Source organism: Petromyzon marinus, chromosome 8, assembly GCF_048934315.1.
Source record: "Petromyzon marinus isolate PM22_M1 ecotype Great Lakes invasive population chromosome 8, UKy_Petmar_22M1.pri1.0, whole genome shotgun sequence".
NCBI classification, from domain to species: Eukaryota; Metazoa; Chordata; class Hyperoartia; order Petromyzontiformes; family Petromyzontidae; genus Petromyzon; species Petromyzon marinus.
Window position 1 is genome coordinate 6,625,175 of NC_133674.1, and position 26,745 is coordinate 6,651,919.

The 26,745-nt window shown below is 47.9% G+C and overlaps 2 protein-coding genes across 6 annotated transcripts in view; one reads left to right on the forward strand and one right to left on the reverse strand.

Moving 5' to 3' along the window:
* Positions 1 to 225: 225 nt before the first annotated feature.
* On the reverse strand, positions 226 to 21,535 carry LOC116940172 (glutamate dehydrogenase, mitochondrial). The gene is made up of 13 exons (XM_032949528.2): positions 20,951 to 21,535; positions 18,043 to 18,123; positions 17,214 to 17,269; positions 14,472 to 14,535; positions 13,740 to 13,834; positions 12,308 to 12,487; positions 11,186 to 11,323; positions 9,687 to 9,824; positions 8,121 to 8,201; positions 6,332 to 6,455; positions 5,045 to 5,136; positions 4,065 to 4,127; positions 226 to 2,546 (listed from the first exon to the last, which is right to left on the reverse strand). The coding sequence occupies exons 1-13, from the start codon at positions 21,333 to 21,335 to the stop codon at positions 2,430 to 2,432; spliced, it is 1,614 nt and encodes a 537-aa protein (XP_032805419.1). The 5' UTR covers positions 21,336 to 21,535; the 3' UTR covers positions 226 to 2,429.
* A 193-nt stretch (positions 21,536 to 21,728) lies between these two features.
* SHLD2 (shieldin complex subunit 2) overlaps positions 21,729 to 26,745 on the forward strand; it is a 55,376-nt gene continuing 50,359 nt past the window's right edge. For 2 of the 5 annotated variants that reach the window (XM_076065561.1, XM_076065565.1), the window contains exon 1: positions 21,818 to 22,461. The gene's annotated coding sequence lies outside the window, so the exon portion shown is untranslated. The other 3 variants (XM_076065562.1, XM_076065563.1, XM_076065564.1) reach the window with 3 other exon arrangements.

Consider the following 26,745-nt stretch of genomic DNA (forward strand, 5'->3'; position numbering starts at 1 on the left):
GCCCATACTTCACCACGATGGTCAGTGTGGGTTGCTGAAGGGGGTGGCCAGGATTACCACAGATATTATTTGGCACTCATGTTAGCTGTGGCCAGAAAATGAATTGAGGGTTCATAGCGACGAGGCACGCTCACCAGTGCTGTCCACCAGAGCTCAATCCGCTTAAGAAAGTACATGGGATTTGATTTGGACAACCAATTTATGGCATAGAAAATGTACGACATATAAAGTTTAAACGGCAACATTTATTAAATGTTTGAACGTCAACTTAGGTTTCCAGAAGACATGAAGTCATCGCCGCCCCATGTGTGTCCACTGATCGCCAACCGGTGACGACCCAAGGAAACTCTCTCCCCCCCCACCCCCACCCCATCGGCGACCCTCAACATTCTCCCTCTCAACTCGGCAGACAAGAAGTGCAATGCGAGGGAAACGGAAGCAACTCCCCCCCCCTTCCCCACCAGAGACTCCGTGAACACCACGCCTGCTTTAGCAAAACGCCATGGACGGAATGAGGCACTTGTCAAGAGTAGAAATGTCTTTTAGAGATAAATGCGAATCTGCAGGCTCGCGTATCGGGACTTGCAGTGCCCGATACGCGAGCCGAAGCAATGTAGAATGGTTTCACGGGCAGCAAACGCGTTGGCAACACATAAGAGGCTGCTTCGGTTAAAAATGCACGGAACGCAGGTGGCACATTGAGTGCGGGCGTCTCTCGCTGTTTAAAAAAAAAAGTGCTGCTGCCCCCCCCACCCCCCAAAAATGTAAATCGTTGCCACTGAACTTCACGGGGGGGGGGGGGGGGGCAGAACAAGCTTGCACGTGCCAATGGACGGTACGTTTGTGTGGATGCACTTAAAACGTAGAAGTCAGCCAGACTTCTTCGTTTAAGTCGCACGTTCAAAAAAGATATAAAAATCAACGTCCTCTGAAAAGTGTTCCTTGCATTCGCTTCAGGCCAGTGCAACGCATCGCACGATGTACGGCGAAGCCCATAGGAGACCGGGAAGTTATCTGGAGGGAGGTTTGCGAGTGAAATGCATTGTGGCCGTTATGGCATTTTGGACAGTGCTGCCGTCGACACTGAGCAGCCTTCATCCAGCAGTGGATTTGGAATGGCTGAAAATTGGATACGTATGACAATATATGCATTTAATGTTAAGAGACTTTAAGCACATATTGCTGAAATATTTTTTTTTTAAATAGCTTCTGTTGCTACACATTTTTGTAAATCCACACCAACACCCCAGCCACTTAAAAGGTTTGGAAACGCAAAAGACAAAACACACGTTTAAATGTGCCTCCGACTCTGCTGTAGCGTCCGAGTTGACAGTATTAATCGTGCTCGCAAAGTCATTGGTTGTGAAAGCATCAATCGCAGACTAAGATTACACACAGCCTGGCATGATCAATGACAGTGTGCGAAGACAACACAGGTCTGAGCAACTCGGTCCACCCACGAACGCGACAATGCACACCCAATAAAAATTGGCATCTGACAATGGCCTGGCCCATGTCCCCACAGTGACGGGTTGCATTAGTTTGAGTAATATTAAAGTGCAAAATGAAGCACAATCGTAAAAAAGAGAAAATATCGTAACATTTCTTTGGCAATATTTTAAACACCGTTATACTTTTGTCGAGACTGTATACGTGGAATTTTTTTTTTTAATTTAAAACGTGGATGACTTGGTCGCACCGGGGCAGAAGAAAGCAAGACGCAGTGTCGACATTTCCTGCGTCTGTCACGGGACGTATAAACGAGCATTCTATTTACTGTGTAGCTTCCTGCGTGGCGTGTTCTGGCAGGGTTCTGTGTACATTGTGCGGGAACCCGTCGAGTCTCAGCCTACAGGCTACACTTGCAGACGCGATAATCACTTCACTCCTAAACAGTGGCGATAACCCCACACCAACAGCTGACAGCCCACAGGTGACAATCGACACTACATTAGCCCTAAGGTACATCTTACGCTATTGTTGCTTATTTTGAAATGTGGCGTGGCTCATCCTTGAGGCCACAGTGGCTACAAGCATCCACCGTGCGGCAACGTATAACAGTGAAACTCCCACGTGGTCACCGTATCCATAGGGCAGTGGTTTAGAGAGATGCACGGAAAATCGCGTAACAAAAAAGTGAACCCAGGAATGACCGACCCTCGGCCCGTGCCATGGTCAATCTTAACTACTTCCTGCGCGTTGCACCGTTCAGAAGCTAAATGCCAACGGCCTGCTAGCCACGAGAGAGGGCTTCAAGGCGAAGTCTTAGCTCGTCATGCTAAAAGGTGCTGTGTGGATTTTTGACACGTGGTGTTGTGCGAGTGTTTGACACGTGGTGCTGTGTGGGTGTTTGGCACGCCGGCGTTTGGCAGCGTGGTTGGTGTGCAGGCGTGTGAGTGTGGTTGTCCCGTTGTCTCGGGTGAGGGCCTTTAGAAGGTGAGGCCGGCCTCGTTGTAGACACGGAACACTTTCTCGATGGCGTTAACGTACGCCGCCGTGCGCAGGTCCAGCCCCAGGTTGTACTTCATCGCCGTGCGCATGATTTGCTGTTGCAACGCACACGTTCACACATACGCGCACACACACGCGCACACATACACGCACGTGCACATACACGTGCACACACACGTGCGCACACACACGTGCACACACACGTGCACGTGGAAAACGTGGCACAGTTAAGCTTGGAGAGAAAAAAATATATATATCATCAAACCTGTTTGCTTGTTTTTTTTACCCGCAGATAAACGATTAAACTATTGTTTTAGTTTAACAGGTAAGGTCCACTGAGCTGTATACCTCTATTTCAGAAGCAACCTAGCCACAAATGCTAGCTCGATGAAGTGGCTTTTCACGTGGCAATTTAGAGCAGCCAAATACTCTAAACGCATGTTTATAACATGCTCACAAGAAGGCGCACTGACCACGGGGAGAGAGATATGCAAACTCTATATGTAAAGGCACCAGGGTTGGGATTGAACCCTCCTGTAAGCGACCGTGGCACCCACAGTTTCTACATGGTCAGAACTGCTTGCCTTAACATACTACAATTCATAGGCACGTAATAAGTCACCAGCCCCAGCGACTTTGTGAAATATCACAATGTGAGTTGCATTTGTACAGATCAGCCTACGTGTTAAACTAGCGTCCAACAGGTTTAAGATTATCATAACTTGCAAGATAATGTATTCTCATACCCACAACTCAATGTGCTATTATGAACGCAGGAATCGACTGCAATAAGTGGATCGATGGCTTGTCGCATACATCATAATTTCACACACGTCACATATATGCAGCCAGCGAAGGATGTTTCCACCGCTTGATAATTACGTTCATGATGATGTAATGAGAGCGTCTGAAGGATACGTGACTCAAACTGCACGTGACGCGGCTGACTGATGGGGAGTTCTCCCTCTGCTTGATCACCACCACAGGGCACTCGGGATGTAGGGCACTCATGGTGTAGGGGGCTCAGGATGTAGGGGGCTCAGGATGTAGGGGACTCAGGATGTAGGGGACTCAGGATGTAGGGGACTCAGGATGTAGGGGGCTCAGGATGTAGGGGGCTCAGGATGTAGGGGGCTAAGGATGTAGGGGGCTCAGAATGTAGGGGACTCAGGATGTAGGGGGCTCAGGATGTAGGGGGCTCAGGATGTAGGGGACTCAGGATGTAGGGGGCTCAGGATGTAGGGGGCTAAGGATGTAGTGCACATATTCCAATTGCCTACCACACATCCCCCCACCCACCCCAAAATATATTTAGATGGCATTGAATGTAGTTGAGGATTTTTTGCATGTCATGAATGTAAAATTGTCAGGATATAATTCAACATTTTAATGTAATTTTAATTTTATACACATTTAATCGTGCAAGACGAAAACACAATTTATATGCTACTACTTTTGCTTCGTTAAAGTTTGTACTCTGGTGGAAACAAGAATCATCCTGCGATTTGTATTCTTTTTTGCGTGTGTGTCACTGATCATCGATCCCACAACCTCCACCTCCCACCACCGCCCCCCCCCCCCCTGTACCGCCCCCTCCGCTTGTGCTTACTCACTCTTGCGGAGCGCTCCATCGTGTAGGCCAGCCCCGAGTGGACAATGTCCTTCTCTGATGCACCCTGGGAAGCACGGGGAACAGGGGGCCACACGGCGAAGGAAACACGGCTGAGCGGCAGCAGACACCGCAGCAAAAACATCCTCGCGACCACCCACCGGCTTCGTAGGATAGACGTGAACCCCGGTTTAACTCTATTGTAATAGCGGAGCAGTGTGCGTGCCCACGTAAGTACACATTCACATGATGACGAATGGCTTTAAACGCGCAAAAAGAAATATGGCTACGAAGCGATGGTTTTAACCGAGCGAACACTGACAATTTTACGTGCCTTATCGATCTCTCGCTACACATGTTGCTGACAGAAACGTTTCAAAGATTTCTCAGCAGAAGAAGAGAAATGAGTCGGTGACGATACGTGTTAACAATCGACTATGCAACAAGCTTCGACTGACAAGTTTTAAACCACTGTTGTGGATTTGTATATGTGTACATGCGCAGCCCTTTTTTGTCAATAGGCCACGAGACAAGAGCCGGCCGTGGTAGTTATTTGATCGTATTTCAACACGCTGGTCAGTGACGAAGGTGGGAGGAGGGGGTGGGCATAGATGTAGCAGTATAGCACAGTATAATAAGACGTTTTCTGTACTGCCCTCTGCTGACAAGGCAAACCCACGGCAGCCTACAAGACCTGTTTTACACATGGGTATTATAATAATTATTGTTTTAGGGCCTTGCATACGAATGCCGTGAGGTTCGTTGTGCCAGGAGGCTTCAGCAGAACCACCGTCGTCGCCGTGAGTTTGTTGTCTTTCCCCCGCACCTCCGATTAGCACGGTTGACGACGTACGGTTCAACACACATACAACAGACGTGGCTCTTCACCGGCGCCTACGGGGCCATTGTGTGACCGAGTAGAGCGGCAGGGCGGGGGTTTGGTAAAGGGGGGGGGGGGCGGCTTCCCTCCGCTGAGACACTCACGGCGATCCGCGCCTGGAAGTCTTCGGTGGGCACGATGGGGATGCTTCCTTGGTGCTTCCCGAACTTTCGCTCGATGCTTTCTTGTACCGAGTCTGCGAGGTATCGGTGAAAACACAGACACACGTTTTTATAAACTAAAAGAAAATTCCCCCGTGTAGCCTTAACAGACTGATGGGGCAAGTGCTGTTAGCGAGCACCTATGAAGGCACAGCACACGAAGGGCTGGGTGGCCTGCACCAACCCTGGCCGCCTTTGTCTCCCCAGTGATGTTTTCACACCCCACCAGGTACTCATCTGAAGCTGAGTCGACCTAGGGGAGGCCCAGACCAGTTCAGATATGCGTCACTGGTATTGGCCGTGAATGGGAATTGAACTCGGGTCCCCAGGTTCGTGCACAACGCACTAACCGCTACATTACCGCTCCCCACCGGTGAGCACACACACCTGTACATTAACACAGACACTTACACATACATACACACGCACGCACGTTCACAATGGTGCGAAACTAAAGCTTGCCCATGGAGGTCGCTTGAGCCGACTGCCCCAGCACTAATCAGTGAGGGTTGGCCATGGGTGAGGGGTCCAGGAAGGGTTCAGATACCACTCGCCACTGTTGGTTGTCATGGCGATTCGAACTCAAACCACTGGGTTCACAGTGCAGTGCACTCACCCACTCCACCACCACTACCCAAGCATGCATTACCACTCGTGCACACACACACACATGCGCGCGTGTTCGTGTGCTCGTGCAAACTCATATAGGCGCAAACATGCACATATAACATGCACGACCCTGCAGCAGCTAAACTAAAAACATGACATACACGATAAACAAATGGTGTCGTTCTGACTATGTAAAGTTATCGGTCAGTGTCGCATAATTAACACTAATTTTATTATTGTTGCTATGAACAATAACAACAGTTATTTAATGATATATAAAGTCACAAAATGGACGGCCATGATGCATAATGGCCCAGTTTAAAATCATAACAAAATCATTCAAGTTGGTTTTGTGTGGAGGTTTGTGCTATTTCTGGGCACGGAGGTTTTTTAGATGACGCTTGTGTACCCAGGAAAGCCTCACCGAGTCCCAAGACTCTTTTGCAGGAGGCTCCTGCCATCCTAATTGAGCTAATTCAAAGGCACATTTACAGCACTGGGATGTTTGGGCAACATAAGTTAAGTGTTTTTGGGGATTTTTTTTCAGGTACGGGGAAAAAACCGAGAATCCAGAGGAAACTGATAGGTGCGTGGAGAAGTGATGCATTGTGGGTCACTCACTCAGCAGGTGGTAGTTGGACTCGCGCTCGTATTTGAAGGTCAGGCGCCCGTAGCTCACATGGTTGAGGTTCTTGAGCCACTCGAAGAAGGAGACCGTCACACCGCCCGCATTCAGGTACAGGTCCTACAAGATGGCACAGAGAGACCGCCGGCTCCGCCTCACAGAGTTCACACACAGCGCGAACACCGAAGCGCCAATACGTACTTCACTAGAGAGATAGCGGAAGTAACAAAAAAAAAACACCACAAATAGCCAGACGGTTCCCACCCCCACCGCCCCCGACCCTTTTTCCCGTTAATTTTGCTCCGTTTCGCTCGCCTTCCCCGTATAAAAAGTCCGCACTCCCGCTCGCAGCCCCGACGGTCGTAGTAGAGTAGTGAGCCCATTCCACTCGCTTCTGCCCGTGGAATTTCTGTGCCTCCCTCCCTATTCTGTCTCGTGCTCTGTACCGGGCTCTTGTCAGAATAAATAAATAAAAAAACACACACAGATATATCACAGACTACATGTTTCCCAAGACAGGTTTCCTCTCGCTTTACGCAGTAGTAGTAGATGCTTTCCAAAAAAAAGGGGCATAAAGCGAAACAGCACGAGGAGACAGCTGCCTGCCGAGTAGCATGTACGGCGGTAGACATGACGTTGTCCGACCGCGCAGCCGCACGTAGCGTTAACTGAGGGCGCCATCCCACAACCCGAACCCGCGTAAAGCGAGGAAAACCTGTAGGAATAAGAATACATTTTGAAATAAGAAAAAAATGTATGTCTGCGTTGGTAAAAAAATTTAGACTAGCCATGTTTGTCATTACGACTGTCTAACAATGGAAAAATGTATAAGCTGACAGTACTTAATTTGGTCAGTAACCACATAGCAACTTTGTCCCCTACTAGCAGAGTGGTCCTGTAAGTGAAACGCAGCACCCTTGTGATGGACTTTCTCTAAGAGAATCGTGCGAATACCAAACGTACTCGTGGTCTGATTTGTTTCTCTCTGAAGAAGGGCCATTGCCCGAAACGCTAGCCTGTTAAATATGAATTTGTAAGACAGTGCCAAGGATGAATGAAGTAAAATATTAATTTTCATGAGTATACATTTTGTTGAAAGACATTGGCAACAATGAGACGATTATTCTGCTTGTTTACCCAAAAAAGCCTCACCGAGTCTGCGAGGCTCAGGCGAGGCCTGCCAGGTGTTCCCAGCAGGGTGGGATATTGCTGCTGTTCTGTGTGTAACCCTGTACAGGAGTAATTTGCAGGTGTTTTTGTTTTGCATTGGAATGTTTGGCCAATTACCACGGTGGTAAGATGTTAACTACCCCGCCTGGTATACAGGAGGATGTAGGTTCGATCCCGACCCTGACGCCTGGATTTTGCTCCGGGCCCTCCGGTTTTACCTTGCACATTTAGAAGCGTGCGTTTAGAGTATTTGGCTGCTATAAACGTTCGCGTGATGGCAAGCAAACTTCGTTCAGCTATCGTTTGTGGACAGGTTGCTTCTAAAAAGAGCTACAAAGCTCAGCGGGCCTTACCTGGTGCACGCTGGTTTATTTGCCAAAGGAGGAAACCGGAGAACCCAGAGAGAAAACCCATACACAGGACAGGGAGAGACAGAACGTACAAACTCCACGCAGGAAAACGCCCCGAGTGAGGAATCAAACCCACGCCGCCCGTCTTGCTGTCAGGCTCAGGTGTTAACCACTGTGGCAGCGGCGGTGCCACCCGCACAGCCCACTCGACGCCGCCGCTGCACTACGGCGGGATTTGCTGGAAAACGGGAAGCGTCCTACGCACCGGGATGACCATGACGTTGTTCTTCAGGAAGATCTTATCCGCGTCGGGGGTAGTGGGTCCGTTGGCTCCCTCCGCGATGATCTGCACGCAAAATCACGACCGCACGGCACCCGGGGGGGGGGGTGGGGGGTGGGGCCCAACCCGCCACAACCCGCCGGTCACACCGCGTTGCTTTCACCGTTCCTAGGCAACGCAATTTCAAACTGTAGCGCAGACAATGCAAGCACATCTCCAGCAGATACTGCGCGACGATAAGGGAACGTGTGCCTTACGTGGAAAATGAAAAATCGGGGGGGGGGGGGGGGGTCGTGGGGGTTTTGGTGGGTGAGGAAGTGAGGGGGTAGGGGTAAGGGAAGTGTAAGGGAAGTGACAGTATGTTGCGATTAAAGACGCTGTATGGAGTCATAGGCAGAGGAGGAAAGGAGGTTGTTTGAGAATGGGATCTTAGCCGGAAGGCAGTTGGCTGAGCGGATGGGTTGGGGGAGAGAGTTCCAAACTACGGAGGCAGCTGCAGCGAAGCAGTGACCTCCCATTGAGTGGCGTTTGACCGAGGGCATTCTCCCCTCATGTAATCCCAATCGTGCTATCGGCGTTGCGTCACGGGAAAGAGAATGCATTCGGATCTCTCGCACAGCAGCACGACTGTCTGTGCTAGATAACTGCCCACAAAGCTACCTCCTAGATCCCTTCCAGATATCTCTGGTCAGCACAGTAAGTGGCTGCACTTTGCCAACTGCCCTGCCACAGAGATTAATGTTAGCGGCATGACAGTCAAACCGATATATTTTTCACTGAGATTTAACCAAATAAAGCGGGCACATTTCTTTTAGGCGATAGTTTTTTCATTGCAGTCAATGGTGACCAGACGGAACCCATCAAGTCGCTACGCTTGAGAGCCCAGTTTAACCACAGGCTCGAACCGAGTATCTAGGCGGTGCAAGCTCAGCGCTCTGACATCTGAGCCCCGCGGCCGCCTGGGCTGCAGGCTTTAACGGAGGCCCTTGGTCGGTGGAGCGGCAAACAAAAGAGAGGGGAAGGGGTGATCAAAAACGAGGTCGCTTGACCCCACTGCCCCAACGCTGGTGAGTGCGAGTTGGCGATGGGTGAGGGATCCAGGGAGGGTTTAGATGCCACCCGCCGCCGATATTGGCCTTTGTAGCGATTCGAACTCCAACCACTGGGTTCACAGTGCAGTAAACTCAACCACTCGACCACTACCCAAGCATGGAAAACCACCCGTGCACAAACCCACACGCGCGTGCGTGAAAATTCATATAGGCGCAAACTTGCACATATAACGTGCACGACCCTGCAGTATGCAAAATAAAAACATAACATACATGACAAATAAACAATGCGGTTCTGACTATGCAAAGCCATAGATCAGTATCAAGTAATTAACACGAATTGACTGCTGTTATTAACTCGAATAAGGCACGCAGGCGCCTGGACTGCGGGGGCCTAACGGAGGCCTTGGCCGCTGGGGCGGCGAGCAAAAAGAGGCGGCAAGCGGTCACCAAAAGTGAGGCTGCGTGTGCATTCGTGCGTCCGCGTGTAGTTCACCACCTTGGCCTTGATGCGGTGGGCATTGAGCCTGGTGAGCTGCTTCTCTCCGGCGGCCGGGATGAGGATGTCGCACTGCGCCTCCAGGATGTTTCCCTCGTACGGCTTTGCCCCCGGGAAGCCCAGCACCGTGCCGTGTTGCTGTTGGGTGCCAATGGCAAGAGGCGGATCGTCAACGAAGTGCCAGAGACGTGGTCGCGGGCGAAGAGCGGTGTCATTGCGCGCGGGAGGCGATTGTCACATGCACTCCGCTGATCTCTCATGGCTCAAATTCGTAAAGAACGATTAAAAAAACATTAGAAAACAATTTTCATTTTACCAGGTAAGGCCCACTGAGCTATATAGCTCTTTTTCAGAAGCGACCTTGCCATAAATGATAGCTCAACGAAGAAGCCTTTTCATCGTGTGGAAATTTATAGCAGACAAATACTCTAAACGCATGTGGAGGGAGAAACCGAAGGACCCGGATAAAAATCCACGCGAAAAGAGGGAGAACATCCAAACCCCAAATATACAGGCGTCCGGGTCGGGATCGAACCCACGACCTTCTGTATACAAGGCGAGGTAGTAAACATCCTGCCACCGTTGCGCCCTCTAAAGGCACTGGAAAGGCCCCATATGGTCGTGGTGAAGACCATATAGAGCCCTTTTGTTAATCTGCTGCTGGATGACGGTCTCACCATCCCACACAGGTCGTGGAGGTGTCTTGACAATGGTGAAGGTGGGAAGCATAAATGTACGAGCAGTGAGTACATTCCAACAATGGATATTGCCGCACTGCCCACTTCTGTCCACTCTGCAGCAGAGCCCGACAGCCCGTCCACGAAATCCTGACGTGCGTGGTGTTCGCTCATCCGAGCACTATCCAGGCTCAACCCTGCTTGGCTTCCGTGATCTGTGCCATCCACGCTCCTATCTCAGCATTTTTTTCTGAACGTGGCGCGTTACAAATCTTGGACTGATTGGTCTGACGAGGTCGGGCGCATTCCGGGCGACTTGGTGAAGACCACAATTGTTACTCACAGATGGCTGAATGGCAGAACAGAGCATACGAATGTGGTAATACTAATTAAGGAAAGGGTTGCTTTGCTGGGCATGTTGGCAGCTTATGACAGCTGTCAGTTCGCCCTTTCCCATTCCGATGACGTATTATTACGTCATCAAAGCGAAACCGGAAGAAAAAAAAATAACTTTTATCGGTACCGAGGTTCTCACAAGGCCACACGGGAGGGCGTGTGGCAGTTTGGCGCCAGCTATCGTAGAGTGCAATCATGTCGCTACACTTCTCTGCGGTGAGCACAATGTTTTTAAAAACAACGTCGCGCAACGCCTCTCTAAATAAGACGTATCGCTGAGCCGCTTGCGCGTCCCAAGATTCAGCGGCGAACGGACCCCCACCCTGCAACTTGCGGACGTCTCTGAACAGGAAAAAGAGTTAAACTAAAAAAGTGAACAGGCGTGGAAGCAAGCCAGGGTGCGGTGAGCACGGGCGTGCATCTCACGAGCTTGTACTCCTCCAGGTCTTTGGGGTCGATGCCGCTGGGGTTGTACAAGTTCCCGTCGAGCTCCCCGATGCCCACGCACTTCGCTCCAGCCCGGTGCAGGTACCGCATCGAGTGCAGACCGACGTTGCCAAAGCCCTGTGTTCATTGCAAAAAAATGGGGAAACGACGCCATGCATTCAAAAAGTCTGACCCGCTTCTCACGGGTCAGGGTTATTTTACATTGCAGTGCACCTGTGTAGGCGTGTAAGCGATGAATGAACTGTTACAATTCGAGTTCACGATTCAATTCAACGGTTGATTTAGTTTTTGCCTCGTTTCTTCCCTTCTCACCTGCATTCTGTCATTATTCTCAGTAATGTCTGTAACGTATGCCTTGGTAATTATGTCTGTCTCAGTCATTCTGTCATCTCTAATTTGTTTATTTCGTCCAGTCTTGATTTGAGTTTCTCCCAAAGAGGGAAACTAATAACTTCAGGCCTGCAGTTTTTTATATATTATACACGGTAATTATAGATCCTCATCTGCTCTGCAACCCCAAGCCCCGGACCCCACAATTATGATATAAAATTTAAGCCAAGACTTCCCCCTAAAACCATGACATAAGCTTCTCCATCCTGTCAGTCAGGGAGATGTTTGCTACTACTGCACAGCACTAGTAAAGACGCGTTAGTAAAAAGGGGGGAAAGACAGGAATGGTCCAGGTATCACTTGCCAGTAACGATAGCGTGGCTGGGAACGAAATTCAAATCCGTTGTTGCAAGTTGCCCAAGCCACAGAAAACCGTGTTAATAATTCCTAAGATGACGTATATGCCAGTGGCATTTAGACTGAATTAACCGAACTACAGAAACGTATCGAACATTCGAGGAGCAGGAGAAAGATCTTTAGCCGTCTTGCCTTGTTAATGTCCGTACATTATGTATTATCTCGTTTAATCGTTCTCATTCGTCAATCTCATTCATTGCAACCATTAGCTTCAAGTAAACCTTTCCCTATATCACTCAAGCACGCGCGCAATTCGACGCACGTACTTCACAAGCGCAAGCACCAGCACCGATTCGGATCGACTAGTCGTCGTCGCGCCCCTGCGACCCGCTGCATGCGTGCGGCCGCCCGTACCTGCACAATGAAGGTCTTGTCCTTGAGCCCAGGGGGCAGACCCACGGTGCCCATGAGCGACGCCTCGTTCGTGAAGTTCTCGATGCCATGGAAGACGCCGCGGCCCGTGGCCGACACGCGCCCGTGGATGCCCCCCTGGGTGATGGGCTTGCCCGTCACGCACGCGTGCGCGTTGATGTCCTGTGAGAGGCAGCGATTCGCTTCACTCAGATTTATCATTTTTTGCCTGCCCAGGCAGGGAGACGTTTCTTACGTCGATCTGATAAAAAAAAAAAATATGCAAAAATAAGACGAATTAACGTTTGAAGGTGAAGCACCAATGAGGACGGAGCCTTTGATTGGTGTGCGGTTATATCTGCTTAGTTTCATATGGCCCACGGCCACATGATGAAGCCTTCCACTTCAAAACAGTCCTCAAAAAGATACTTATCCATCACTGCAAGCATCTTAGCCTCTCTCATCTCATACTGGAGGGCAATATTCACGACCTGACAGCAGTGTTTCTCATGTTAACGCGCACAGCCACTTGCATCATTGCAAGAGTCTCTTCATACCCGTTTGACACGCACGTTATTTTTCGCATTATATTTATCATTGGATAATGTTGAGGTGTGTGAGCGTGTTAATGTGTACTTAAAAGTGGGGCGCGGGTAGTGCAGTGGTAAGCACTCTGCGCTACAAACCCGGCGTCCCGAGTTCGATTCCCGCGAACGACCAATAACAGTACCGATTATATGAACCGGTCCTGGGCCTTCCCTAGGTCGACTCAGCCTTAAATTAGTATCTGATGCGATGTGTAAACATCGCCACTGGGGAGACAAAGACAGCCGAGCATGGTCCTGGCCACCCACCCCCTCGTGTACCGTGCCGGACTTCACAGGTGCTACTCGCTAACAGCACTTGCCCCAACAGTCTGTCAGTGCACCTAGCCTGGCACAAGCGACATGGTGACGTTATTGCTAGTTTGTGGCGAATGGCGGCTGTTGTTGTTGTAAATGTGTGGCCTGCCAAAAGCATCTGCAAGTCCTATCCAGCCCTCGGTATGGATCCAGTTCATTACCCCTCCCGTGGTCTCTAACCAATAACTATTTAACAATTTTTATTTTACCAGGTAAGGCCCACTGAGTAATGTGGCTCTTTTTTTTAGAAACGACCTGGACTCAAACGATTGCTCAAGGAAGTGGCTTATCATGTGGAAATGTATGGCAGCCAAACACTCTAGATGCATGTTTATAAATGTGGAGGGAAAAACCGGAGGACCTGGAGAAAAATCCACACGACCATGGGGAGAGAGACATGCAGACTCCAAACATGCAGTAGGCGTCTGGGTCGGGATCGAACCCACGACATCGTGTATACCAGGCGAGGTAGTTAACATCTCGCCACCGTGGCTCTGCTGGAGGTGGGGGGGCAGGCGTGTGCAGGGCCTTACGGTGTGGCCCATGGTGTTGGCGAAGGTGTCGGCAATCCACGACATCTCGCGCTCGCCCGTGCTCATGTCTGGCGCTGGCACATCGATGCCCGGTCCTAGCGCATCACAAGGGCAACACAGGTGAGAAGATAGCCCGAGGCGACACGGGTGAGATGATACCCGCAGGTGACATGGGTGAGATGATACCCCACATTCAAATCGATGCTCAGATCCTTGCATGGAGTGTGACTGTACACTACTTATACATCTTCTTAGCTCTTTCGGTAAAGTCACGTTGAAGGGAAACAATAAAATAATGAAATATATATAAAACAATAAAAAATTATCACGACGTTTCGACCATTTGTGTTATGGTCGAAACGTCGTGAGAATTTTTTATTGTTTTATATATATGTTATTATTTTATTGTTTCCCTTCAACGTGACTTTACCGAAAGAGCTAAGAATATGAATTACTGCAGTCACGAAAGCTTTAAATCAAAATTTAAATACTTATACATCGTTATGTTCTCAAACGTGTGATTTGGCATCTAACATGTCCCTATTGAAAAGTTTTCTTAATAAACTAGAATGACTTTCATGACGATATGATGGCAGCTTGCACACTGCCAACGCAATATATACTGCACTATCATGAAAGCCCATCGTATTGCTAAGTTGGATGAATCAAAACAAACATCAATTCACTTCCCGCACCCCCATCCCCCAACTCAACACAAACTCTGGCTCTTACCGATAAAGCCCTTCTTGGCCAGCTCGATCGTGAAGCGACGCGTGATCTTTTCCAATTCCATGTCCTGTGAAAGCAACGGCAGAGAACGGGGGGCGCAGGGTGACCCGTGCCACCGTGTTCACATTTTCATTGAAAAAAAAATCACCAACACGTGAAGTGAGAAGGTTAGTAGCTCCCCGGTCAATATCAATTTCAGAATGTCAAATTTGATGCTCTTAAAAACAACGTGCCTCTGATCAAATCTACTTTCTACTTTTTATTTTACCAAGTAAGGCCCACTGAGCTATATAGCTCTGCGAGCAAAGCGACCTGGCTAACACAAATTATGTCTCAACAAAGTGGCGGCTTATCATGTGGACATTTATAGTAGCCAAATACTCTAAAAAAATGTTGTTTCTAATTGTGAAGGGAACAACTGTAGGACCCGGAGAAAAATAGACGCAACCACGGGCAAAACGTGCCAACTCCAAATATACAGGTGTCAGGGTCGAACCTACAACCTCCTCCATACCAGGCGAGGTAGTTAACATCTCGCCACCACTTGGTATATGCACCCGATCTCACCAGAACTCAGAAGCTAAGCAGGTGTTAAGATGTGGTGAAAATGCTAGCAAACATGCTTTAATAATATATGCATTGTCTTTGAAACCGATTTTCATGTTCACGACAAGTACGTGTGGTTAATGCACACTTGATTCCTTGCAAAAAGTTTATATTTGGTGTTTGCACATCTTAACACCTGTTTTATTGTCAGAAAGGGTAAAACCTATTCTTATTTTTTTTTCCTACTCAAATACTCACAAGCCCACGCTTACCAGTGTGGTGAAGTTTGGTAAAATAATCACCATGGCAGGCATGCTGTGGTGGGGGAGGCTCTCATCCAGCAATGGATTGACATGGGAAAGGACTCGGTCAGAGAGGGGAAGGGTCTCACACTGCGCCCATTGGACAAGGCAGGACTACAGCGGCACTTCTTACGCAACACGGATTTCCACGCCGTTATCAGCACTTGTTAATGGTCAGCAAAATACCGGATTGTTAACTCGTACAAGGAAAGAAAAAACGGCAGTTCGCATTTTTCTTTTTCAGACAATTGTATGCCGCACTGAAAATCAACAGGTCACCACGCCAATTACTTTTTTGCACTTCGGTTTTAACCAATTATTATTCTAATGCCACTGTGTTCAAAATGCTGACATGGCCACAACTTTGCAATGTGTTAATAGATTAACCAACAGCGCCACCACCACCAGTGCACACCATTCATCTATGAACTCTGGCTACGGTCAACCCACCCCACTCCCAACTCCCAGCCAGGTTTATCTGCCAACGCTTAACTGATGAACACATGCCATCAAATATTTTATTTTACAGCCATGTTTTTTCACTCGCTGTATCTCACAAAAACCTAATCCCAATCCATTCGAGGCTGCCGAAGGTTGCGGGCAGGGATCAAGGTACTGGAGGAGTAGCGCTTCTCATGTCTGGCGTGGTCCCCAGGATGCAGACACAAACAAAAGATCCCCCCCCCCTCCCGTGTAGCCTTTATAACAGACTGTTGGGGAAAGTACTGTTAGCAAGTAGCACCTATGAAAGCCGGCACGGTACAAGAGAGGTGGGTGGCCAGCACCACGCCAGATCGCATTTGTCCCCTCAGTGGTGATATTTCTAAAAACAACACTAGGTGCTCATTTTGGACTGAGTCCACCTCGGGGAGACCCCCAGAACCGGTTCAGATAATCTTCACTGGTGTTGGCCGTGAGCGGGAATCGAACTCAGGATCCCGGGTTTGTAGTGCAGAGTGCTGACCACTGCACTACCGCTCCCCACTGCAGAAACACACGTGCGCTCGCACACCCACAATTCCACCAATCACCCAGTGGCATGGGTTTACACCCACACGGGCAAAGGTCAGAGCTCACTGTAGATAGCCTGCACTAACAATCTGCGCCTTTGCATCGTCCAAGTGCAATCACAGTTAATTATCATAGCAAAAAGATTAACAATAGCATCGTACAGATTCAGCGTTTAGGGTGTACGTTGGGGTAGAGTGATGGTGCAGTGGTTAGCGCATTGTGCGATGAACCTGGAAACCAGAGTTTAATTCTCAGCCACGGCCAATGACAAGTGACCATTGGTGCCGGTGCTGGCCATGCCCTTAACCAACCTTCGATGACTAGCGTGGTGGGGCTTGGTGAAAGAATCCCAATGTTCGAAAGGCATAGGAGGCTTTCACCCATATTAATCTAGAAAAATGCTGCTGGGTACTGTGCTGTGCAAAAGATAAATAAATATTTTAATGTTTCGACTCTAACGTGGCTTGTATAATTAATGTAAAATAATTTTCCAGAATTAATAAGTGATGACTCATCCCATTAAGTGGAGACAATGATTTTTTTTAAGTCCACGAGGACTTAGTCCTGTTAAGATTCCCATTATTGCAAAACTGCATGGGCATTCATTCCAAAACACCTGATTGTGATCATCGCAACGTTATTATCACGGGTCAAAATCCAGGCTGTTTATGCTTGCAAAAAAACCCACTATCTGTCACTGGGTCCCATGGGGTTGCTGATAGCTGTGGAAATGCAGAGTCCTACGAACTTAAGCAACATCATCAGTTTTTTGGTTCAGCATAATTGTCAGTGTGAAAGACTTTGGTACAGGCTCGAACTTTAGATATCACACGTTCCAGGGCAATATATGAAGGCTGAAGTGCATGCCTGCATGCTGTGTACACACCGAGTAGTTTCTGGGGTTGATCTTAACTCCAGCTTTTGCACCTCCGAAAGGCACATCTACACAAACAAGTGACACACGTACACAATCAGTCAACGTTCAGACATTTCAGGGAGGTTCTTTAATCAAAGACATTCGTGTGTTTAAACTCTCCTGCATGCGTATCACATACGTGCGCCGTGTATTTTGTCACCGGTCAATATAAATGCAAGCGGATATATTTGTGATGCTTTCCAACTAAAGTTGAGAGCTAAGGTGCAAATACAGGTTGTTAAGATGTTCAAACACCAAATAGACACCAATTACCAAGGTATTATGTCTGCATGAACCACACAGACTCGTTTGTGTTATTTACCACAAGTATTGGTGGTTAATGCAGACATGACCATTTGATAAGATTGAGAACATTTATGAATGATCTCTATCCGTCTGTAATCGGGCGGGGGGAAGGGTGCACATCCTAACTCTCATGAAGGGAATCCAATGCGACCAATATGAACCAATCTGTAGAATATAGATGTGTTGCTATTAGAGTTACCGGACTGAAAACCAGACAAATTGAACCAAGGGTTGCACAAATATATTTGTCCTGACAGCCACCCATCAGTTTCAGTACTGCTAATCAAATACTTCTAAAAACAACCACATGTTGGAAAGAGTTGCATAAGTCATGCATACGCAGGCTCTTCCCTAACGTGTTTAAATTTCTTGTTGTATGCTTGGTGAGAGTTTGCACTTGGTATGCCATTGCAAGTGAACAGCGTGTAATTGCGTGCATTGTTTCTCCATTTCCACCACCCCCTACCCCCCCAGGTGAACGATTAAAACGTACCCACAACAGCGCACTTGTAGGTCATGAGCGACGCCAGGGCCTTCACCTCGTCCACGCACACGTCCATGCTGTAGCGGATTCCTGGGAGTCCACACGCACCACCGCACCACATCACAACACCAATCACTATTTGGATCCATAGAGCATAAGAGAGAAGGTCTGAAGCCTGGACTTGAACAGGCTGGCAGGATGCATGTATGCTGAGCTCCTTTTGCACCGTACATAGTCAACCATGCTATCGGAGGTGCGGGGAAGGACAACAAACTAAATACAAAAAATAGTTCTAAAGATATGAGTTTTCAACCGAGATAATGATTTCAAAGTGCATATCTCCAGTAGCTTCCTAACATCGGAAGGAAGAGTGTTCCAAATGGCCGCAGAAGCGCACGTCTGAAAGTGTGCGATGCGGTGACCGACTACAAGAAACGTCTGACCTCTGTGATTGCCAACAAGGGTTTTGCCACCAAGTACTAAGTCATTTTTTGCAGAGGGGTCAAATACTTATTTCCTTCATTAAAATGCAAATCAATTTATAACATTTTCGACATGCGTTTTTCTGGATTTTTTTGTTGTTATTCTGTCTCTCACTGTTCAAATAAACGTACCATTAAAATTATAGACTGATCATTTCTTTGTCAGTGGGCAAACGTACAAAATCAGCAGGGGATCAAATACGTTTTTTTCCCTCACTGTATATATGTAATCGTAGATGGTTCCAGATTGGAATGTGTGTGTTAGAAATGCGCCCGTGTCACACAGTTTGATTTAAACCTCACAGAGAGTAAAAAAACAAGATGGCCCACATTTAATGGGGTATATAAATAACAAAAACTTAAGGAATTTATCAATAATGTTGCCCTAAGAGCAAACACAAAAAGGGCCACTGCCCGAGACGTCTCTTGTAAGACATCGCCTATTAAACATACTCTTTCCTTTTAGGGTAGTGTTATTGAAGGATCAGTAGTGCTTTTGTTATTTATGCTTATGCCAATTCAGTATTACAAAAATGTGTCTCGGGGAGGGGGGGGGGTGCTCGCTGGGTGTGGCCCACATAGAGTGGATGTCATTCCTGCAGCTTTCAGCCAAAGGCGTGGTCATTTAAAGCACAAGCAGATAACCCGTGTAGAATAAAGCAGTGTTGGTGTGCATTCCTATTCACGCCCGAGAGAAACATTTAACGGCGTGAAAGTTGGTGGCTGGAGAGGCACTTTGCAGGAGCTACTTTTATCCCAGTCTATTATAAAAAAAACATCGTCTATGATGCTGTTTTTTTTCTCTCTCTTTCTTTTCGGGCAGTATTCTTGCCGATTGTGCCGAGTTTTTAATTTGACTTCATGGACTGGGGTCACCTGAGTGTGAGTGTTGTGTGCCCCATGTAAGACGAGGATGCTCACCAACTTACACCGACGAGCGTGGGGAAGTATGGTAACATGTGTATCCCACCACCACCTCCAATGCCAGTTTTGGGAAAACCTCCATCCAGCAGTGGATTGATCATAGCTGACAATGCTGATGCCTTAATGTAGGCTGCACTGCCTTTGTAACGCGATGATAACCTATCACTCGTGTGTGGGTGTCGTTGGACTAATGAAGGCTCAATATGGGACCTTTCTTGCCAGTATTAAAATATAACAATAGGTTTTACCCCTTCTGGCAATAAAACAGGTGTCAAAATGTTAAAACACCGCACAGAATCCTTATTAAAGGAATCCTGTCTGCATGAACCACACGTGCTTGTGGTGAACATACAAACAAAAAACATGCTCTGATAACATATGCATTGTCTTTGAAACGGATTGGTCCACACCAGAGACAGCTTTCTTTTGAGCCTCGTCTCAAAGTGTGAGCCCAGAGAACGCCAAAAGGCGAACTGCACAAAGGCAATGCCACTATCAGGGCATTTATAGCTCGGGGTGAGCAGCTACAATATGCTGAAGAACATTCGGGGCCCCTGACAAATCAGAGCCCCTTATAAAATGCCAAAATTCCAACGGCCCTCACTTAATGACGTGGCTCTTAGTCTCCACCAAGGATGAGAGGTGGGGGCGGCGGGTGCCTTGGCTACATTTTGTTTGCTCTATAAGGAAAAGTTGCAAAGTTTAAATGAGACTAAGCCAATCAATGGAGACATGCAGCCAGCCCACTCGACACGATTATTATGTAACGTGCAGTGCTGCGCGTTTCAAGTTTTCCATCGCCGTCAGAGCTGCGAATGCCGCCGTGCCTATGACCTCTCTGCCTGTGCCAAAGTGCAGAGAGGAACAACGGAGAATCTGGAAAACATCCGTGGGTATGTTCAACAACCCCGGACGTGCACTTAAGACGCTTCAAAGATGTGGGCAACCATTAGTTGAACCAAGAAGTCGGTTTTAAATTGGGTCATACACTAAAACACCATTTAGGACTTTAATTCAGAGATAAATCGTTTGTCAACATTGACGAGGAAAATTAATCCCGAAAGCCATCATTTCCTTTATGGATAATGTTGCGCCTTCAAAATAACACCAAACATACGAAGGGACGGCACACAACGGAGGTGCCGTGTGCTGCCCTGAGGTGAGATCGCCCCGCCAGGTGACAACAGGTGATGCTGCCCCTAGTGACACATGCTTTCCACATGGAGATATTCTGACCAGGCCACTCGTGCTGCCCTTACGTAACAAGTGCTGCCCGCCCCCCGGGGCGAGATGACAGCCCGAGGTTACACAGATGAGATGATAACCCGATGTTCCACAGGCGAGATGACAGAATTGGGTGGCACAAATTATACTTTAATTGTAGGTGACTCAGGTGAGAGGATTGTCCCGAGGTGACCACAGGTGAGATGTTGACGATAGCCCCAGGCTACCCCTCACCACCACCACCACTACCACCACCGCCACACACACACACATACACAGGCGCGCACCTCCTTTGCAGGGCGTGCGGTGCTGGCTGTGCTGCGCGCGGTACGCCTCGATCACCTCCCACTCGCCGTTGTCCCTCTTGATGGGGAAGCACACGCTCAGGATGTGGTTGCAGGGCTTCACGATCTTGAGGATGCCTCGCACCCGGCGTCTCTTCTCTTCGGGCGACTCCCTGGTGCGCAGGTCCTCCACCAGCTTGTCCTCCACGATGCTCACGCCGCGGTCGAAGAAGCCCTCGACCATGTGGAAAAAGTTGGGGTCGTCCACGTCCGACGAGGTCCCCGCCGCCGCCGCCGACGAGAGCGGCCTCGCAATCGGAGCAGGCCCCGTCAAGGCGGCGCGGGAGGCGGCGCCCCGCAGCGCGGCAAGGCTGAGGAAGCGGTGCATTGCGACGGGAGTCGAGTCGAGTACGGGCGGTGGACGCGGCGGCGTGTGGCGGCGTGTGAGGTGCCCGCGGGGGTGGTGTGGAGTAGGCGAAGTGAAGCGGGCGTCGGGGAGGAGTGAGAGAGCGCAGAGGAGGACCCGGGGTCGGAGTCTAACCGGGGTGAGGACTTGGGCGCGGGGGTGGAGGGGGGGGGGCAGTCTGAGCTCAGCTGATTGCAGCGAAAGGGGGAGGGTGCAGGGTTGGGGCGTGGGGTGTGGTGGGCGGGTGCGACGTCATCAGCGGTGTTTGTGTGGCCATCTTGGTGAGGGGTAAGTTTGATTTGAGTGAGTCGCGCAATGGGGGAGACGAGCGGGATGGTGGGTGGCGGCCATATTGGTACAGCAGAGCTGAGTGTGATGAGGGGGAAGGTGGTGGTGGTGGTGAAGATGGTGGGGTGATGGTGGTGGTGGTGAACTGGTGATGGTGGTGCGTGACTGGTTTAACTCCATTGACCCCCCTCCCTCCCTCCCTCGCTTATAATAAATCAAATCTCCGCCACGGTTCGTGACGAAAAAAACAAATATTAGACTGTACTGGAGTGTAATGAAAGGAGCGGTGACGCAGTGGTTAGCGCCTCGCGCTGTGAGTTATAGCAAGCCCCTTCGCCAACCCGCACTGAACCAGCGTGGTGAAGTATGGTCGAACAACCCCCGATGAGCCCACACCACCTGGGGGAGACCTCCTTGCAGCAGCAGTGGGTTTGCTTGTAAACAATAACAATTTGTATTGTCAACATGAGCACTTGAGACGCGTAATGGGTGCAATGCACGTGCTCACACACGTGTGTGTGTGTGCGCATGCTTATTGACATTGCACAATTGCGGTTAAAGTCTTAGCAAATTATTGCGGGTTTTTTTTTACAGCGTAATTGTGTTTCTTGTTTTGATCAAATGTTCAGTTTTGTTATGAGAATTCTGATAGTATTGTCGGTACTGTGTTTTATCCCAGGTCTCTCTATTGAATAAGAGAACTGTGTTACGACAATCCTGTATATCAGACAAGGTCTTCGTTTGTACGCGGCTGGCGGGCGAAATGAAAGAAGATTTTGACAGTACCCGTAGTTCGAGGCGGATGTCCTGAACATTCGTGGTAAGTGCAGAGCTTCCAATTTTCTTAAAGAGAGAAAAAAAACGGACTTAAAGATGCTTTCTAGGAGCGCGCCGCTATGTTAATTACGTGTGCTGAACTTCTTTCGCACCGTACGTAGCCAACCACCGCTCATCGGAGGTGCGGGTGTAAAGACAACAATCTAAACACAACAACACAGCGCTCTCTGGACGTAAACCAGTGAGGTTACTGCACCCGAATGTCACTCGGGATGAGCGAGGATTTGGATTCAAGTCTTGACAACTGGCAACGTGTATTTTAGTTTTTTTTTTGGGGGGGGGGGGGGGCATTTAATGTAAAGAAATATTAACTGTTACATGAGTCACTCCAGTTGTAAATGAACACATCAAATTTATTTATTTTAGACTTTTACATTTTTTTTTTGCAACGAGTGCGGCTTGTGTTGATTAAATAGTATGGAATTGTTAAGGAAATGAAACGGATTCGAAAATAGTAAGCACACAAAAGACATGTCTATGGGACCCTTTTGCCAGTATCGAAATAGTTTCTGGCATAACACAGGTGTTATATAATACCATATAGACACACAAGTTTGTGCCCCTGCATGGAAATACAACGTTTAGATCACCAGCCTATGGGTTCAGATCAAATGTTTTCCAGCAAAGAGTTTGGTCATTCCACAGTAACGGAGTTAGAAGATCAAACACAGTTTTATCAGAGATGTTTTACTATATTGTTGCAGGATGAGGTTTCATCCAGCAGTGGACTGACAAAAAAAGGTTTAGCATGTTTCGCATGAACCTGCTATATAAGAGCATGACAACACGAAAACCCCCTATTCCTTTTACATTTTGTGAAGGTCAGATTCAATGCCCCGTTCTATAATGAATTTAATTGATTTTAAAACAACAGACAATATGCATCCTCATCATATTCGATTATACCCATCAGTTCAGTTCATTTATTTGGTATTGCCTTGTGAGCCATTCGGCTCTTGATTCAGGTGCAACCGGAACAAACAATTACATTAACAAGACATTTAAAATTGATTGAAAGCTTTCGTGACTGCAAGGATTCATCTTCTTTGGTTCTTTAGGTAGAGTCACGTAGAATGAATAAAATAAAATAACACAAAAAATTATCGCGACGTTTCGGCCACAACACAAGTGGCCTTCAGGTGAAAGGAACAGACCTGTCGGGACGACAGAGCTTCAATGAACGTTGTTAAGATTCGTAGCGTCTTTTAAGCTGGTTTAGAGAAGTGAGGCACCTTGGCAAAGGGGTTTACATATAAAACAGGAGAATTTAGCATTGAAATAGCTGAGTGATTAGCTTGTGACTGGTCACAGAAATGGCTATGTTAAAGTCAAAGCCTACACATCCACAGGCTTTGACTTTAACATAGCTATTTCTATGACCAGTCACAAGCTAATTCCTCAGTTATTTCAATGCTAAATTCTCCTGTTTGATTTGTACTAGGTGCCTCTGTGGATGTGTAGGCTTTGACTTTAACATAGCCATTTCTGTGACCAGTCACAAGCTAATCACTCAGTTATTTCAATGCAAAATTCTCCTGTTTGATTTGTACTAGGTGCTCTGTGGATGTGTAGGCTTTGACTTTAACATAGCCATTTCCGTAACCAATCACAAGCTAATCACTCAGCTATTTCAATGCTAAATTATCCTGTTTGATTTGTACTAGGTGCCTCTGTGGATGTGTAAGCTTTGACTTTAACATAGCTATTTCTATGACCAGTCACAAGCTCATCACTCAGCTATTTCAATGCTAAATTCTCCTGTTTTATATGTAAACCCCTTTGTCAAAGTGCCTCACTTCTCTAAACCAGCTTAAAAGACGCTACGAATCTTAACAACGTTCATTGAAGCTCTGTCGTCCCGACAGGTCTGTTTCTTTCACCTGAAGAAGGCCACTTGTGTTGTGGCCGAAACGTCGTGAGAAATTTTTTTGTATTATTTTATTGTATTAATTTATTATTTTATTCTCATTCTACGTGACTTTACCGAAAGAACCAAAGAATATTTAAAATTGACTGCACGCAAATAGCAACATCTAGGGAAAAACATTAAAATCTTGCAGAAAAAGCGCCGTTAGTTTATGCTGTGTGCAAAAAAAAATCCCAGTTGGATGCTAGATAAACAATAACAATACAATTTAGATCAAAGTAATGTCTAAATTAAATCTTATTCGAAATCACTAAAATAATGCTATAAAAACAATGTTACAGTGTACATAGGAACTGTGATCGAAGTTTAACAATAGCGATATACATAGCATGTACTAAACTCTGCAGCATATCGTTGGCTGTATGAGTCACTCCATGGCAGCACGAGTATCAGTTGGAGAAGCAGCAGCACACTATAATCAAAATACATGATCATTCTTTGCTGAGGTCATCCGTTACGATATATTTGATGTATTTGTTTAAACATGAAAGCCCTGGTACCGGTTTCGAATCCCCCCCCCCCAAAAAATCGAAAACTGGGAGCTCTGCTCTACTGGACATCTGTGAAAAGGAGCTTTATAGCTCATCGGATTCCTTCAGTATAAATACACATTCTGATTGCAGCCCCATCATAAGCGCGTGACCATTTCAACACATACTGACTCTCTCGAGCAGAGAGAGCTTATTTTCTCTATGAACATTCTCAGGGTTGGTACGTGAATAACATCCACAGACATCGCGAGAAGTATAAATACATACTGGATGTAATGTGAAATGAAGTCTGCCCTATTCATGGGTTAGCCAGGTTGTCTAATAGCAAGCGTCCTTCACTGCTCTTGCTCGGGTCAACGCCACGCGCGGGGAGGTCGTGACAAGGGGGCGTTGTCCGTTTCGTGCTCGCAGCCAATGGCAGGAGGGGGTGGTGTCCGCCTTGTTTGCTTGCGGGGAACCCGGTAGTGGGTGTGGTTGGCACGTGGTCTCGCAAGCCCACGTGTTGACAGAATTGTTGCGGCAGTGCAGTGTTCGCTCGTACGGGTTGGTCAGTAAGCAAATTCGCGATATTATTTATAGACAGATGTGATATAATGTAAGGGAGAAGTTACAGCCCCGTTTTCGTCCACTGCCGGATAGAGTCCTCCCCACCCGCCCCAAGTTGGTCATGGGGATTGTTTGACCATGCTTTGCTGGTCTGTGCGGGTTTGGGGATTGTCAGAGATTACTCGCCACTGATGTTTGCCTTGGCCAGGAATTGAACCGGGTTTATAGCGCAGTTCACAAACTACAGTGTCACGGTTCCCAATGTGATAGGACATTATACTGTGTTTGCGTGGCCAGACCTGTTTGTGAGCCAAAATGCGACTTTTTAACTGCGGCACTTCTGCAAGTTTGTCAACCCTGTCAATGTAAGCCGCAGCCTGTCAACTTTCAAACTCTTACCGCGTGCTGATTTTCAAAGCTAATAATACTACAAGATAAAAAAATGTTTTATCAGACAATCAGCAAGCACGTTATTTGGACGTTATCGTCCCTCCCTCCAACCAGCCAGCCAGCCAAACTATATTATATAGCGCGGTTGGCTACGTTCGGTGCGAAATAAGTTCAACATGTGAAGTATGGTGCACCTCCAACCCCCAACGTCTCCACCTCCCTCACCCCTGAGTGACCTCTCGCGCGTGACAACCCCCAGGTCCCCCGCATGTCTGCCCCCCCCGCTCCACCCGCGCCTGCCTCCTTGCCCCCCCACGCACCCCCCACCCGCGCTTACCCTCGGTGCCCCCCCCCACTCTCTGCACGCCCATACCCCTGTGCCCCCTCCCCTATACGTGCTGCTGTGCTTCGCATGGCCTCCAGCCAGACGGGTGGCGTGCTGGGGTGGGGTGCGTAGCCAGCCAGCCAGCCAGCAAAACTTCTGAAATTTTACGAACTTATTTTACCAGGTAAGGCCCGCGAAGCTATATGGCTCTTTTTCAGAAGTGACCTAGCCACAAATGAAAGCCCAAAGAAAGTGCTTTTTGTGGAAATTTATCCCAGCCAAATACTCTAAGTGCGTTTCTAAACATAATATGAATCTGATGCAAAATGTTTCTTTGAAAATCTTTATTTAAACACAGTTGCCGAGCACAGACCAAAACGCCCAAAACGCCAAGCAGCAAGCAACAAACATCACCTTTGAAGTTGTTTTAGATAAGATTTACAGGCAGACCTCGCTTAGCGCTCGTGATGCGTTCCTGGAGAAGTGGGCACTAATCGAATTAGTGCTAAAAGAGGTCATTATACCGTTGTATATATGGGGATGCATTCCCAATAGCGGCGTTATTAATTTAACATGAGCAACATATTG